General features: G+C 35.5%; 1 protein-coding gene across 11 annotated transcripts in view; it reads right to left on the bottom strand.

Moving 5' to 3' along the window:
* Positions 1-17,116, bottom strand: part of Dlg1 (discs large MAGUK scaffold protein 1) — a 251,443-nt gene extending 234,327 nt beyond the window's left edge. For 6 of the 11 annotated variants that reach the window (XM_076868822.2, XM_076868829.2, XM_076868830.2 and 3 more), the window contains exons 1-3: positions 15,238-15,445; positions 14,717-14,766; positions 13,967-14,098 (exon numbers count right to left, since the gene is read on the bottom strand). In XM_076868822.2, coding sequence (XP_076724937.1) covers positions 13,967-14,098; positions 14,717-14,735 — 151 coding nt within the window. In that variant the 5' untranslated portion in view covers positions 14,736-14,766; positions 15,238-15,445. The other 5 variants (XM_076868823.2, XM_076868826.2, XM_076868827.2 and 2 more) reach the window with 5 other exon arrangements.
* Between the last annotated feature and the right edge of the window lie 256 nt (positions 17,117-17,372).

Genomic DNA, 17,372 nt, shown 5'->3' with positions numbered 1-17,372 from the left:
ACGCGTGTCCATCTTAGTTTAACTGTATCAGAGTTAAAAAAAATAAATAAATAAGCTAAGTAAACACTCTTTAGGATGGCTATTATAAAACAAAAAATAAACAATAAAACGAAAAGTAACAAGTGTTATAAAGGATGTAGAGAAATTGGAACCTTTGTGCCTTGCTGGTTAAGAATGTAAAATGATGCAGCTGCTGTCAAAAAATAATAGGGTGGTTCCTCAAAATACTACAACCAAGAATTAGGATGTGACCCAGCAATTCTATTTCTAGATATATATACCCAAAACAAAAAATTGAAAGCAGGGGCTAAAACAGATTTGTACACCAATGATAACAGCAGACTTATTCACAGTAGCCTTTTAAAAGGTGAAAATAATCCAAACATCCCTCAAAAGATAAATTAACAAAATCTGGTATGTACAATGGAACACTGTGTAGTCTTAAAAAGGAGTAAAATTCTGATACATCCAACAACATGAATGAGTCAATCTTTTGAGCAGTAAAATAAGCCACATAAAAGAATAAAAATTATATAAGTCCACTTATGTGAACTGAAGTACCTGAAATAGGAAAATTCATAATATAGACAGAAAGTAGAACAGTGGACACTAGAGGATGAAGGTAGAGTGAGAGAATCAGAGTAGTAGGAATTATTGCTGAATGGGTACAGTTTCAGTTTGAGTTGATGAAGAAGTTCTGAAGATGGATAGTGGAGATGGTTTGCAGAATGTGTTTAATGCTACTGAGATATAAAATTAAAAATGATTAATATGATAAACTTCACAATATATGTATTTTACCACAAAATAAGCTGAGTAAGAGTTTAAAGGAGCGCTTAAATAAGCAAAGTGCATGGGATTCAACATGTGGGTTTAATACTTATTTAGCTATTTAGAATTCTATCTTACTGACATCAGAGTAACTGGTACTGCCACATATTCCCAACTGTAAGATTACCATTCTTGCCTAACTAAAATCAAATGCAAAAGTACTGAAATATTTTTGTAATATATGTGCAATGTGGCAAAGTCTGTGATATGATAATTTGTTGTAATTATCATTTTCCTTAAAAGAAAAATAATACCTTTAAATCTTGACTAATATTCCACCATCTGACAGCCTCAACTTCATTATACATTTTATTTTATTTATTCATCACATTTCTTTATCTTTAGGGTGTCCCACTACTATAGTGATAAATAACATAATAACCCTTCTTCAGAAACTCCCCATTACAATTTCTTCAGTTATGTCAGCTGAGATTTTTTTTGAAAGGAGCATCTAATCTAAAAGTGCACTGTCTGCAGGGAAAAAATGCATTCACAGCTAGTTGTTCTTTTGAGAACAAAATACCTGTGCTACCCACCCCCCATGTTATCAGCAGTCTTTGGATAACTGCATTTTACATGTCAAAAGAGATTACACCACAGATCCTAACTATAAGATTTAGCCAAAAGACTGGTTAGAACTTATCATAGCAACAAGTTAAGTATTTCCATAAAATGACATTCTAGGATTCAAATAATACTTTTTACCACTTCTTTACTAAACTTTAGTGGAGAGAGTTCTAAAATACCTAGCTTAAATAAAACAGAAGTTAACACCTAAAGAGAAGTCAATAGAAAACAAATACAAATGGTAAGTCCTAGTATAGTAGAATCTTGGATATTTCCTGAAAATCTAATACGCCAAAGTCACACAAAATTCAAGTTATTTTCAAAATAACTTTGTGAAAATAAATAATGAGTTCATTCTAAAACACTGAAGTTATTCAACCAAAAGATACCAATGTGGTGAATAAGTTCAAAAAGAGGATTAAAAAAATTAAAAGGTGAGATGTGATACAACAATAATGTCTTCAGAAAATAGAGAAAGCTGAAGGAAAAAAAAATATATTAACCCCTCAGTTTTTCAATGAAAAACATCTAAAAAGAGTGGTAAAGTGCTTGCCTTGCATGCTCAAGGACCTGGGTTCAATCTCCAGCACTGCCAAAAAGACCCCCAAAACCTGAAAAATATGGCTATAAGATCCTACAGAAGTTTAAACATATTTATTTTAAATTTTTATGAAATGTGTGCACAAAAATTTCTCGATCTTGGTTTATAGAAATCAACCTGTGTGACCAGGCATGGTGGCACACACCTATAATCCCAGCAACTCAGGAGGCTGAAGCAGGAGGATTTCTAGTTTAAAGGCAGCCTCAGCAACTTAGGAAGGCCCTAAGCAATTCAGTGAGACTCTTAATAAAATATAAAAAGGGACTGGGGATGTGGCTCAGTGGTTAAGTGCCCCTGGGTTCCATCCCTGGGAGGGAGGGAGGGAAGGAAGGAAGGAAGGAAGGAAGGAAGGAAGGAAGGAATCAATATGCATGTTTCAATATCCAGTGTCAATAATAAGGGCTTCTCATAATTTTATATACATACACATTATGAAAAATAAAATAGAATTACAGCAAACTATTAATTAAAAGTCACATATCTTATTACTATTTTATCAGGAACTTCCAAGTTTACTATCCTATGTAAGATAACAGAGTCCTTCAATAAACCTAGGCAAACATTTGAGTTCAACTTCCAAACTTAAATCTTTACTATGAAACTGTAAAAATGATGAGATAGTACAGGAAGACTCAAAAGGATTGCCATTTAATAGACTGAGTGATTCCAAATAGTTCACCTAGATATACACAAGACATAAGTAAAACAATTACATTTTTATTTATTACCCTGGAAAAAAATCATTTCCTTTGAAAATAATGATATGCTAAAGAATGCAAAAAAATGCTAAAATATACATTAGGAGAAAATTACATTTTAAATGACTCACAACTAAAAACATTAATTTTGCTGGAACCTGTTGGATCTGTCTTTACCACAGTCCAGTACTCATTTTCACAGTATGAGAGTGCTTTCCTGGTTTTGGACTAAACTGAATCTCTACAAGTACAGTTCCTGATCAAAGTTCTAAATTTCAAAGCCACAAAAAGTTCTAACACATACATGAAAAAATTCTCAATTATTAAACTTGAAGGCACAAAATCCAATGGAACACAGTAAAATAATTCCTTTATTAAATTCCTTTATTAAATTAAAAAATGCCTTTGGAAATCTCCAAGATAACTAATTTCAAAAGTCTCTAAATATAAGTAAAAAGTTTTCATTGCCTTTATTACTTTCTTACTAATTCAAAGTGTACAAACCCTGGAAGTCAGAGGCATTACAGAATTATAGGAATATCCTCAAAAGGGGAGTAAGACATGAAAGGAAGGAAATTTTCAAATAGGCAGAAATTCCCATCATCCTAAACAGAAAAATTGACAAACATAAAACATTTTTCAAACTAAAGAAATAAGGCAATACTAACTCACAATCAGAACAAAATCATAAATACAGACCCAATAATATCTAATAATATAACACAACACAGATGACATTTCTAATCTATAAGAAAAAATTTTATTTGATGCAATAAAAAAACGACAGAATGACCAAGACAAGACATGAACAGGAGAAAATATTTGCAAAACACTTATGTGAAAAAGGACTGGTTTACTAGAAAAACTCGTAAGACTCATCAAGGAAAAAAATTATCCCATTTTAAAAAAAACGGCAGAAGATATCAACAGACAACTCACTAAAAAAGATGCAGAGATGGCAAATGAGCATAAGATGTTTAACTCAAATGTCATTAGGGAACTGCAAATTAAAATGAACAGAGAGCACTAGAAACCTATAAAAATAACAATAACTAACACCTGAAGTACTGACAACACCAAATGCTGACAAGGATGTGGAACAACACATCACTGATATGAGGTAGAACCATTTTGAAAGAGTGTTTGGGCAGTTTTTCTTAAAAACTAAATATGGTAATACCATTTTGGCTAGTAATTATGCCCACTGGTATTTACCCAAATGAGTTGAAACTTGTGTCCATTAAAAATAAATAAATAAAAACCTCCAGCAGTGGTGCACGCCTGTAATCCTAGAGGCTCTGGAGCTGAGGCAGGAGGATCATGAGTTCAAAGCCAGCCTCAGCAATGGCGAGGTACTAAGCAACTCAGTGAGACTCTGTTTCTAAATAAAATACAAAATAGGGCTGGGGATGTGGCTTAGTGGTTGAGTACTCCTGAGTTCAATCCTTAGACCCTCACCCCTCCACAAAAAAGCTACACACAAATGTTTATAGCAGTTTTATTCATACTGATAAAACATGGACGCAATCAAGATGTTCTTTAATAGATAAACCATAGAACTTCCATTGGAGTACAATGGAGGTTCTTACTCAGCAATAAAAAGACATGCAGTATCAAGTCATAAAAAGGCATGAAGAAAACTTAATGCACAATGCCAAGTTAAAGAAGCCAATCTGAAGACTACATACTTATAATTCCAACTATATGACATTTTAGAAAAGGTAAAACTATGGAAACAGCAAAAAGATCATGGTTTCCATGAATTGTGGGAGGACAAAGGGAGGAGAACAAGTGGAACACAGAGGATTTTTAGGGCCAACTATTCTATATGACCCTGGCAAAGATAATACAAGTGACAAAATAACACACATATATATGCCAGATCTGTCAAGGTATAATGCAAAGAGTGAATTCTAAAGTAAACTATGAACTTTGTATAATAACAATGAACTAATGACTTGTCAATTTTATCAATATACCATACTAATGTATAATACTGATATTAGGGGAGGAGGTGAGATGAAGATTTGGGAACTACTCAAATTTTCTGTAAATCTAAAACTAGTGAAAAAATGTTAATTTTTTTAAAAAGTATGAGAGTTAACAAATAATAAATTTATATTGAAAATATTAAACAAGCTCATACTTTACATGAAATAACTTCCAAATGCAACTGATGTGATTCTGCAATCTGTACACGGGGTAAAAATGGGAGTTCATATCCCACTTGAATCAAAGTGTGAAATATGATATATCAAGAACTATGTAATGTTTTGAACAACCTACAATAAAAATTAATTTAAAAAGAAAAAAAAAATGTTTAAAAAATCTTGAAAAAACTGAATATAGGTGAATGTTTTTATAATCCTGGGGATAGATTATAAAATTGGGGATAGCTTTTCCAAGCATGATACCAAGGGCAGATGACACAAAGACAAATATTGATAAATGTAACCATAAACAAACATCTGTTTTTTTAAAAAAATCCAAGTTGAAAACAAATGACAAGGGAAGTTATTTACAACTTACATGGCAGACAGAGTTGATATGCCTAATATAGACTTTAACCTCTAAGGAAAAAGAAAAAAAGAGAGGCAGGGAGTGCCATGACATAAACAGATAACTCACAGAAGAAAATAACTAAAGGACTTTTTTATATCTTTGGATATTTAATCAAAGAAATGCACAATAAAACACCAAAATGAATAAAGATATATTCCACATATCAGAGCAGAAAACATTAAAATGATATAGGTAATACTCTATTATTTGCAGCATGGTGAGTCAGTCATTCTTCCGCATAGTACCTAAAAAACTAAATTGATATGATATTCCTAAGAGTAAATTATTTAGCAAATTAGATCAAAAGCTTTAAAATGCATACCTCCTTTGGCCAAGTAACTCACTTCTAGGAATCTGTCCTAAAGGTGAAATAATGTGAAAAACAATACACATATATAAATGCAATTTTTATAATTCAAAAAAAATTACAAACCTAATGCTCCTAGGGAAATAAATTAATAAAGCTACAAAAAAAAAATCTATTAAGCTGGTACAAATCTACTGAGATAGAAGATTATGGGGCTGGGGGATACAGCTGTTGGTGGAGTGCTTGCTTTGCATGCACAAGGCCCTGGATTCAATCCCAGCACCACAAAAAAAAAAAAAAAAAAGATGCAGCTCGAAAAAAAAATGATTATGTATAGTACAAAAAAATCTCACTATATACGTTTAAGGAAATTCAACTACACTACCTCCCCATGCCATGCTATAAAAGGCAATTCTACCAATTCTGTCTACTAGATAAGTAAATGTCCCAAATAAAAACTCAGAGGAGACAAGATTGTTGGCTCAGGTAGTCTTAGTTTTCATGTGCCTCTAATGATATGAGCTTCTTGCTGTACCTCACTATGCAGGGTATTGTTCTTCAAAATGTGTTTTCAGTACAAGAGGTCACTTAAACACAGTCAACTACTTCATCAGATGCTCAACTAAAGAACCTGATTCCTGGGCTGGGGTTGTGGCTCAGTGGTAGAGCGCTCACCTACCATGCGTGAGGCACTGGGTTTGATCCTCAGCACCACATAAAAATAAAATAAAGATATTGTGTCCGCCTATAACTAATAAATAAATAAATAAACAAACTGATTTCTTTCCACTAGAGGAGAAAAAAAGTGTGCTGCAGTCAATGAGCAATAGTGTTAAATTCCTGGAAGATTTTCCAGAATAATTTTAATCAGATATATTTTTTCACCTTACATATTAATTTTAAATATCAATTCTTAATAGGAAACAATTTTATTACGTTTTACTTATGAAAGAAGCTTGTTTTTCAAGATGAAAGCATGTATATATATACATACACACACAGAATAATATTCTAAAAGAATATTCATTCCATGGATTAAGAATGTTATCTTTGGCACGAGAATGTTTTCCCTTGGATTTTATATAAAGTGTAGTTACCAGATCTTAATGTTTTACGCAGTATATGCATTATCTTTATAAAAACTAGAGGGCTGAAGAACATGAAAATATAATCTTGCCATTTCAGATGTGAAAAACTATCAATTAATTGACTAAAAGCAAATACAATGATTTTATACACCAAAATATACAACAGATCTACTCAAACATAGATACTCTGCTTTTTTTCCTAAACCAATAAACATTTAAAAATCCATTTTGATCCTCAAAGAGTAAAGAATATCCTATAAAACTGAAGTATATATTACACGCAGTTTGTATTTCATACACTAGAAACAGGAAATAAGACAAACTAGCAAGCAAAAATAAATTATATCAGCACTTTATAGACAATATTCAACTAACATTACTTGCATGACTACTCCTTAAAACTAAGTGCATACTAACAAGAACCAAAGCACCTTGGAGAAATGGCTGATTCCTAGGCTGGAGAAGGATGGATGAGTATAAGACAAACTAGGGATGTCTAGTTATGCCAAAATAAATGATGTGCTCAAAAAAAATAAAAAATAAAAAATGATGAGGCATGTCATAAAAAAACAAGGGCAAGCTTCAGAGGGACCCCACACTGGCTATATTTGAAACAATCTGAGCACCAAAATCATTAAGGATGGCAACAAATGGCAAACCACTGAAAGAAATAGAAGTCTGCGAGTTTGTGACAGACCAAGAAGGAGTGCTTCTGATTACAGTAAAATGCCAACTGTTAATTGGAAAATGAAGAGAAGTGCTGCTTGCTGTCAGAAAACTGTCACTTTTCAATAATCATAATAAAAACTGTTCAAATAAGAATCATCAATGGATGCTAAATCTAGGTAATAGTTTTGCTGAAGAGCAAAAGTGTTTCCACCCATAATGCTTATGAGATGCAAAGGGAGGAGACTACAGAGAAATAAGAATACGTAATTGGGAAATTAAAATTGCTGCTGGTCTTGGGAGTCTGAGGCAGGAATATTGACCAGTTGGAGGCTAGCCTGGGCAACTAAGGGAAATCTTGTCTCAAAATTTAAAAAATTGCTGGGGATGGAGCTCAGTTATAGAGCATTCACCTATCTAGCATGAGGCTATAGGTTCAAGCCACAATACCACAAAATTAATAAACTAATTAATTAATATTACTAAGGAAGGGCAGATGACACTGGGTACCTCTTAGATACAAGCCAGTAATACAAAATCTGATTATAACCCAAAGTAAAACTTAGATAAACACAAAATGAAAAACATTTAATTTTTAAGAGTAGAAGGGAACTGTATTCCCAGATAAAAGGGGAGTTAAGAGACATGAAAACTAAATATAATACCTGGCCCTAGTCTAAATCTTGTACTGAGGAAACATTTGACCCCCAAGTAGAATGCTTTTACAATTCTGTGATTCCAAGGTTCAAAAGAGAATTTAACCAGATGTGACACAATTAAAACACTGCATTAAAGCTGTAATAAGCATAACTACTAGCAAATAATTCAATCTAATTAAATCAAAAACACCAAGTAAAAAGTTAATAAAATTCTCCTTCAATTACATAAAGGTTTAGCCAACATCTACTCTATGTTCAGCTATTCTTGCTCAAACCTAGCCTGCAAAGTTTCACACAAACGTTAGCAACAGACTGAAATGTATAAGTTACAATAAAATAATTAAACACACACACACACACACACACACACACACACACACAGAAATGTCATTCTACCACTATAGCTGGAAGTTCCCAAACCTTGATTACTAAGTACATACACTTTTCAAAATTCCATCATTACAAAAACAATTCATTATAAACCTTCTCTTTCAAATTATTGGGAAAAAAAAGACCACTGACCCTACAAATCAACATTTGCCTTAAATATGCACTAGTGTGCTTTATTATATTTAAAACATTCAGCTTTGAAAATAATGATAAAGATTCTAATCACTGAAGGTAAGAAGCAGCTTAAGGTTAATTCAGTTCAATTTCTGGCTATACAACTCTAAGTGTCCAGGAGCAAAATTGGTCATTTCTCAATGCCTCAGTCTTCTAATCAATAAAATGGTATCCTCACCTCATTGGTGAATATACACCTCACAGATTCTGATGACAAAATGAAATACTTGTATTAGCACCTAAAAGTGCTCAATAAATGTTAGCCATTATTTTTACTTAAAAGAAATCCCATTCTCACAATGATTAAGATGACTATAATAAAAAAAATTTTCTTTAAGGAAACAAGTATTGTCAAGGATATGGAGAAAGTGGAACACCATGTACTGTTGATTGATTGAAAAGTGGTGCAACTCCTATGGAAAACAAGATGGTGGTTCCTTAAAAAATTAACAATGTAAGTTCCATATGATCCCACAATCCCACTTCTGATTATATATTAAAAAGAACAGAAAGTAGAGCTTCAAATATTTTTACACACTAATATTTATAACATCACTATTCATAATAGCCAAAAGAAGCAATGTAAATATCCTTACATGAATGAATAAATAAAATGTGACATACGTACAATAGAATATTACTCAGCCTTTTAAAAGGAAGGAAATACTGTCGTCTACTACCACAGGAGGAACCTTTAGGACTACATACTAAGTAATTATGTCACTTAACAAATCACAAAAAAGATAAATACTGCATATTTTCACTTATATGGGGTGTCTAACATACTTAAATTCATAGAAACAAAGTAAAAGGGTGGTTATCAGAGGCAGGGGACAGGGGTGAAGGGAAAAGGAAATGCTGTTTTATACATTTTCAGTTTTGCAAGATGAAAATGTTCCAAAGATCTGTTTCACAACAATATGAATATACTTCAACTTTCTGAATAATACCTTTCAAAATGGTTTACATGGTAAAGGAGTAGTACTTCTGACACCTGGTATCTACAAATAAGGGCATGGTAATGATCTTTACCATATTTATAAGGTCTAGTGAAACTATTAAGAGTTAATAGAGCAGCAACAAATGAATCAGGAACTAAAAAAATTCAAAATGTTATTACATTATCCACCTTAATGCTAAAATACCTGCACAAATAAAATAAGACTGCTATTAAAGGAAACAATCAACAAAATTAGAAAGGCAACCTGGAGACTGGGAAAAAATATTTGCAACTCACATATATTCCAAGTAGTTAACATCCAGAATTTATAAAGAACTCTTACAACTCAATAGCAGAAAAACAAATAACTCAATTAAAAAATAGGCAAAGGACCTGAAGAGTATTTCTCCAAAGACATAAAAATGGCTAAAAAGTATATGAAAAGGTGCTCAACATCACTAATCATCAGGGAAATGCAAATTAAAACCACTTAGAGAGATCTCCTCATACTTAAAGATGGCCATTCTCAAAGAGTCAAGAGATAACAAATGTTGGTGGGGAGAAAAAGGAACCCTAGTACAATGTAGGTGGGAATTTAGATTGATACAGTCATTAAGAAAAATACTATAGCAGGTCCTAAAGAAATTCAAAATAAAACTACCATACAATCAAGCAATCTCACATCTGGGTATAGGTATACCCAAAGGAGATGAAATCACCACCTTGTAAAGACACCTGTACTTCCATGTTCATTGCAGCATTTTTCACAATAGCCAAGATATGGAAACAAACTAAATGTCCATCAACGGATTAACAGGTTAAGAAAACATGGTGTCTATGTTTAAATACACACACAAAATTAAATAATTAGACTTTAAAAAGGGGATCCTACTTGCCATGACAGGGATGGACCTAGAGGACATTATGCTAATTAAGTCAGACACAGAAGGAAAATGTTGCATGATTTCACTCTTATATGTACAATATTTAGAGGGGAAAAGGGTTCAAATACACACATTGAGAATGAAATAGTGGGGGAAGGAAGAAGAGAAAATGAGATTTAAGCAAAAGAATACAAGAATAGCAGATATAAAATGAACAAATTTCAAAATTTAATGCTCAAAATGAGAACTAAAGTTAATAAAATCAGACAGTATTATGAATTTTTCTTAGATTCTAGCTGTTTTGTCACAAAATAAAAGTAGCCGTGAGATGATAGGTTAATCTGTTTCACTGTAAGTAACCATCTTATGTACTCTATCACATCATTTTGTAAGCCTCAAATACACACAATAAAATTTATTTTTAAAAATAATTTTTAAAAGCTTGGTATTCATTGCAGACCAAATACATAAATCACACTCAACTCACTCATCTCTAAAGCCAGCCTGATCTTGAGCCCACGATCCTGTGCACAAGGAAAGTAGATGTGTTCTCTGTTCCCACCAGAAATAACTGCAGAGGTCTGAAATCTCTAAGGACCACCAGGATCATCTCAGATCCCATATACGTTAGAATCAGAAGTGACCTGAAACCTATAGACCTGAACATCTGAGTGTTTCTGAATGTACTCAAACCATATCTTGATGTATCTTCCTCAAAAACTTTTCAAATTTAAGTACAGAAAATGGAAACACAAAATCAAATACATAAAGTTCTCAAATTGTTCTCACCTAACTCAGGGAGTAAAATTAGGCAGACTTTATATTTCATTTATACAAAAATAATCACCAGATAGGTTTCAGGAATAAATATGAAACAAAAGTGCAACTCATGGTAATATTTGTGTGTGTATCTAAATATTCAGCTCTAAAGAAAAAACTTATCAGCTGAAATTCTAAAGTTAATAAAAACTTCACTACTTTCAGCAAATTTTAAATCTTTAAGTCATCATTCAAGGATACTACCAATGATTTCCATATTTCATTAAACTGAAAAAATAAATTACACTATCATTTCATATGCCACTAAAATTGCAAAAAAAAAACCACAGCCTATTATTAAAAATGACATTTCATTTTAAGAATACATCCCAAATCGAAAAGTACTAAATATTTTAAAACTACTATCTTAGAAAATATGTAGTGCAGTACATACATGTTTGTTTCTAAGTAACTCCAAGGTACCAGACACCTAGTACATGGAATATACCCACTACAGAGAGGAAAATCAATATTTCCATAACACCCAAATACCTAAAACATCACATAATTTTTTTAAAATGCATAGAAACAGTAAATATACAAACTAACAGTTCAATCAACAATTAATGCTGGTATAAGTTCAAAGATAGTCAACATCCCAGATAACTAGATAATTCACTAATTTGTCTAAGCAAATTATTCCCAAACCACAGAAGTTAAAACACCTTAACACCAAATGACTTTCAAGTAACTCAGGTGGCCAAGACATGTGTCTCCTTTTAATCCAGTAGTCTACAGGTACTAGCTCAGAAGACAGAGTGCCACCTACTGAAGAAAAAACAATTAATCCAAGATTATTCAGTACATACTATGGACACAATGGATTGCTCCTAATCTTAGGGCAAGTTACAGGTTTAACATGTATTATGATACTATTTCATAAACAATGGCAAAGCTACAAAGTAAAAAGGCAGAAAAAGAAATTCTTACTGGTCTAAAAATTTTCAGACTGAGAAGCAAACACAAAATTCAGTAGTTTCAACAATTAATTACAGTATGGAAACACAAAAACCTTACTAAATTTATCTATTTCAAAATTCCTAAAGACCTATTACTTTTCTTACACCAAAATTTGATACCACATCCTATAAAACATTAAAATATAAGTAAACTCAAATATCAAAGTAAATTCACAACCAATGAAATTATACAGAACATATAGATTGACAAATACAAACTTGAGTAAAAAACTCAAAAAGTTCAATTATGCATAAGAATAAGCATTCAAAAGAATATGTCAAAAATACCTCCAAACATAGCAAGTCCAGTCCCAATCTAGGGAAAAATTAAGGGTAAATTCTGTTTACTCTATTACCACTTTATTTTCTCAAATCATGACCTTCCCACACAATAAGATTATAGTCTACCTAACTATGTCTAGCATATATGTAAAAAGGGATATACAGTCCTACTGCTTTTTTTAAAAAGTGACCCTAGGTTTAATGTTGATCTAGAAAACCAAATGATTAAAAAAAAATGATCTTCTTCTTCCTTTTTTTGCTATTCCCCTCCCCCCCAGAACAACCTATTTGATTATCCACTTGGACTTTAAGCTTCAGCTAAAATAAAAAGAAAAGAAAAAGTCCACTAATCTAAACAAAAAAGGAAAAATATTGATAATTTTTTAAGAAAGATGACAGGTATATGGCAGTTCATTATATTGTGCTATTCTCAATGTATGTTTTTAAAAGTCTATAATAACGTTAAATTTAATTTTTTTTCAGGTGTATCAAGAGGTCTTCTCAAAAATCTTAATTCTAAAACAAATTTAGTAGAGTATCAATTTATCATTTGACAATGTACACCAACTTCAAAGTAATCTTCAAATTAAATCAATCATCAGTTGACATATATAAGGAAACACATGTAATACAATGAAATATATTTCTTATTTTAAAATGTTATATAGTGTTAAAAAAAAAAGTAATCCTCAAAACTAGAAGAAACAGATTTTCTAGTTCAGTAGTTTGCTAATTTTGCAAGGTACGTGAAGAAAACGGTTAGAGACAGACCACCTTGTTTTATACATCGGAGATTGTATACAAAATCTAAGACTTTGGAAAACAGGATCCATCTAGTTTTAAAAGAAAAGGGTTTAAAAACCCACATTTTCAGTTAATTTTCTGGCCTAAAAATGTTAAATAATTTGTATCATATCATTCAATCACTGGCAGTGTCAGGAATTAAACTCAGGACTACTATTTGTCCAATTCTTTAAACCAATGCACAACCTCAAATTTAAGTTCCAGTTTAAGAATTTGAGTTTCAGTTTTCCTGTCTGTAAAATAAGATAATTAGGACCATCTCTAAGATCATTTTCCAGGTCTAAAATCCTGACTCCACAAATGCCAGTAATAGAGGTCTATGTTAAGAGAATGAATATTCTTAAACATGGTTGAATGTATCAAACATCTTCAAGGACTTGAGAGAAATTAAAGTCAAATACAGAAATAAGCTAAGAGTAATTCAGTCATTACCTTTTGGGTCCTGAAATATTTACGCAATTTCCCAAACTTTTAATAGTTAATTCTAGACATAACACTGTTATCAAAAACTGCTAAAAAAAAAAAAATCATAGGAAATGTTTTTTGGTTATTGGATATTTTTAGAAAGAATACTGTCCAAACTATGAAAAACACAAGTCATTGAAGATGTTCAAGTTTCTGAATGTCTCATGTAGAACCAAGTACATCTTTCCCTAAAGTTTAAAACAACTGAATTCAGAGAAGAATTAAGCCTAGCTGACACATGATGGCCACAAATAAAATTTTAATTCCCACCTATTAAAGCCTGAAAGAGGTTGCTCTGAAATATGTTAATAACCCGTTCTATGGAACTTCTGAGCTGTCTATCTTCAGTTTGGCTTAGTTTTGAACGATACTCTTCCAAAAGGTGCAATGCTCTCTGGGTATCTGAAAAGAAAAAAGGAGTTTTATTAAAATTATATGTATTTACAAGAAAATATTACTTGCTAAATGATTCTGCAAGACATCTAAACAATTCCCCAAATCCTCCAGGTCAATTGCTATTACTATGTTTATGTATACACATTCCCTAGTATGATCAAGAAAAAATGTAAACATTATCACAGTAGAAAAAACAGGAACGTGAGCAGTCTGTAATAAAAACATACTAATAATTTACAATAATAAAAGACCATCTGATCAAAGTGTTAACAACCTAGTTTCAGATTACCTGATAGGCAAATGCAGATTATCTACAATTTGTCATTATAATCCAAATTTTAAGAGTTTCAAAATATCAGTTCTTAGTATCTCACTGTTGCTCACAAAAGTGAAAGACTAAAACTCAAATTCTGAATTTATAAAGGCATTTCCAAAAAGGGGGTAAAATTGTTTCTCTAACCACTAGAGAGATGTCAAGAAAGTTAAGTTTAACAAACATTTAGGTGTCTCCACCTTTTGAAATGAACTGAGGCAAGTTACACAAACATTTTTAAAACTGCAAACACAAAACAGATGCACAGTAAAGCAAGTGACATCCACAAGTGTTCCAAAATAAATTCTCACCTTGTTTCCGGACCGGCATTTTTCTCCAGAATCAGGAAGAGGGCACACACCTTTAAAAACACAAAACAGAAAGGAAAAAGAACTAAAGAAAAGAATATCATTGTAGTTAAACAAACATTTCCCCATTAGTCTCGAAAGGAAAAATCCCCGGCCATATTTCAAAAGCCCACCTTCCAAAGTTTTCCCAAGTGAAAGGAGGAGCCTCAAACCCAGCAGTGTCAGCCAATGTAAGAAAGCTTCTTTCTAGGGGTGGGTTCCCCTGCAAATTAAGAGCAGACAAAAGTCCGCTTTCAATTCTCCTCGAAAGCTTCACCCCTTCCAAAAGGCACTAAAAGCCTAAAAGGGGGGGGTCACCTCTCACCCCACATAAGTATCCACACTCCCCACCTGCTACTGCGGGCGAGTGGCTTAAAAGGCACTCCAACCCTTCGCCCCTAAGCCAGCTGAGGCCAAAGCGTGCGCTGAGAGGGATCGGATGGACTGGCCACCCCGCCCTGCTTGGGCCCCCTCCTCTCGCTTGCCTTTCTCCTTGCTCGCCTCCTCCGGGCTACTCCAGAGGGGGCCGGGCAGGGCAGCGGCCGCTCTCCGCGACGCCCTCGCACAGCACATGCACACCTCCGCGGGCCCCCACACCTGCGGCGCCGCCACAAAGTTCCTGTGAGCGGCGGGCACCGGGAGCTGGGGTGCGCCGGGGCCCGACTCGGAGCAGCTCCTCCGCCCTACCCCGCTCCACGTACCCCCGCCCCGCCCCGGGCTGGAGGACTCAGCTGAGGGGGTGAGGGGACGGGGGAGGAGCTCCCCTCGGCGGCCGCACCCCCGATGCCTCTTCCTCCTTCTCGACCGCTGTTGCAGCCTCCTTGCTGCCCGCGGCCCGCCGGCCCACTAACCCGCTCGCCCTCTCGCCTCCTATCCGCCCCACCCCCGGAACCTCGCCTCCTTCCGCGCCCCCAGCCGCTCTCCCCCCAAACTTTCCGCCAAGATGGCGGCCCCGGAGCAGGACTGCCGCGCTCCCACGTGACTGCTTTCCCGGCGCTCTCAGCCAATGGGAAGTGAGGAGGCGGCTCGCGCCGAGCCCCGGGCTCTCAGCGCTGCTACCTTTGGGTTGGAAAGAGGAGGAGGACCGGGAGGGGGCTGGGGAATGGGAAGGGGGACCCGTTGAGCATCCCGAGGGAAGCGCCTCCTTTAAAGAGGCAACCACCAAAGTGGCTCCGAGGACAAAGGAGTTGACACAAACTCCACAGGTGGTCGGGGGTGGTTTTGGGACAGCCCGTCTTTACCTCGCTATAGCCCACTGGTGTGTCTTGCGGTTCTAAGCTAGTAACGCGCCAGGCCCGGGAGAGCTAAGGTGTGTGAAAACAAGTGACGTCGCTTACACTAGATCCAAGATACACAGTCCGAGACACCCCGTAACCCTACTGAACACGTGTGAGCAGCACAAGCGCCTGGCGCCCCGGGGGAGCATACCCAACTGGAGAAAGCGGACCCAGGGCTGATGGCCCCGCCCACGTTAGGGGGCGGTGGAGGGTGGGACTTGGAAGAAGAGTTGCGGGGAGGTGGGGCATCTCTGAGTTGCCTTCACATTGTACTGATCGTTTTAAAGTTACCTTTTATCTCTCAGTGAAAGACCTGAGAGGTTTCATCAAGAAGGGGTATGTAAACCAGGGAGACTCGTTAACGTGTTAAGAATAATTGACGGTTTCAGTAGAGAATTTTAAAATCTAAGTGGTTAATTCAAAGTATGAGTGCGTTTAAGGGCGGCGAGAGAAGTTTCGTTCCTTCCCCAGCCTGCGTTTCCAACCGATCACCCTCTCAGATACCACCCAAATTCAGGCGACCCCTTTAAGAACTCACCTATGGCCACCTGCTCCGAAGCTGAGTGGCCCTCAGCCCGCACAGCAGGTTTAAGTTTCTTGTGCACCTAAGAGCAGGACAACTAGGGACTGCTCCGAGTCTGAGCCACCCGGGTTGTAGAAGGGGGATCCTGGAAAGCTCTCCAAGTCACTCCTCAGGTCTTTAAGCTGCTTCTGGGTAACAAGGAACTCCCTACTGTGAGCCAGGAAAATTTTCCCCAAGGTCACCCAGAGTTAGTGACTGGAAACCGGCCGGAGAACACGTCTTTGAAAACCGGAAGATTTTCCAATAAACCTGACACCTTTCACTGAGACTATATCCATTGGCTAATAAAGGGAAAACCAAAGAAACTTACCCTGTAACTATAACAGATACTCCAAGGTATGTTGACCACCGGATTTCGTTTTTGGACTGCACCTTGGAATCTTGACCTGTGAGATCCCCACAAATTTAGACCTCATCTATATTTCCATTCTCAGTTTGAGGTAAAGAAACAGGTCTAGAAAAGGAAAGCAACTTGCCCAAGGCCATATAGGCTACTCAGTCTCCTAGCCTAACTCCTAACTCAGGTCTCCAGGCTAGGGCTCTTTCTGATATTTTTGAACAACTTTACAAGTGGTTTGTGGGTATATTGGCAGCAGATCTCTATGCTTTGCTGGATCAAGTATGCTGGAATTAAAGCAATATTGCACAGAGGAAATGTAAGGGAAGAGTCAAAGGAGAGGAGAGGGGGTTATTTAGTATTGAAAATGGTTGGGACTGTGGTTTGGGGGCTCAGTGGTAGAGGGCTTGCCTAGCACATGCA

The sequence above is a fragment of the Callospermophilus lateralis genome, chromosome 10 (genome assembly GCF_048772815.1).
Source record: "Callospermophilus lateralis isolate mCalLat2 chromosome 10, mCalLat2.hap1, whole genome shotgun sequence".
In the NCBI taxonomy this organism is placed as follows: Eukaryota; Metazoa; Chordata; class Mammalia; order Rodentia; family Sciuridae; genus Callospermophilus; species Callospermophilus lateralis.
The sequence above is the reverse complement of the archived record's forward strand: the minus strand, read 5'-3'. Positions and strand labels throughout refer to the sequence as shown.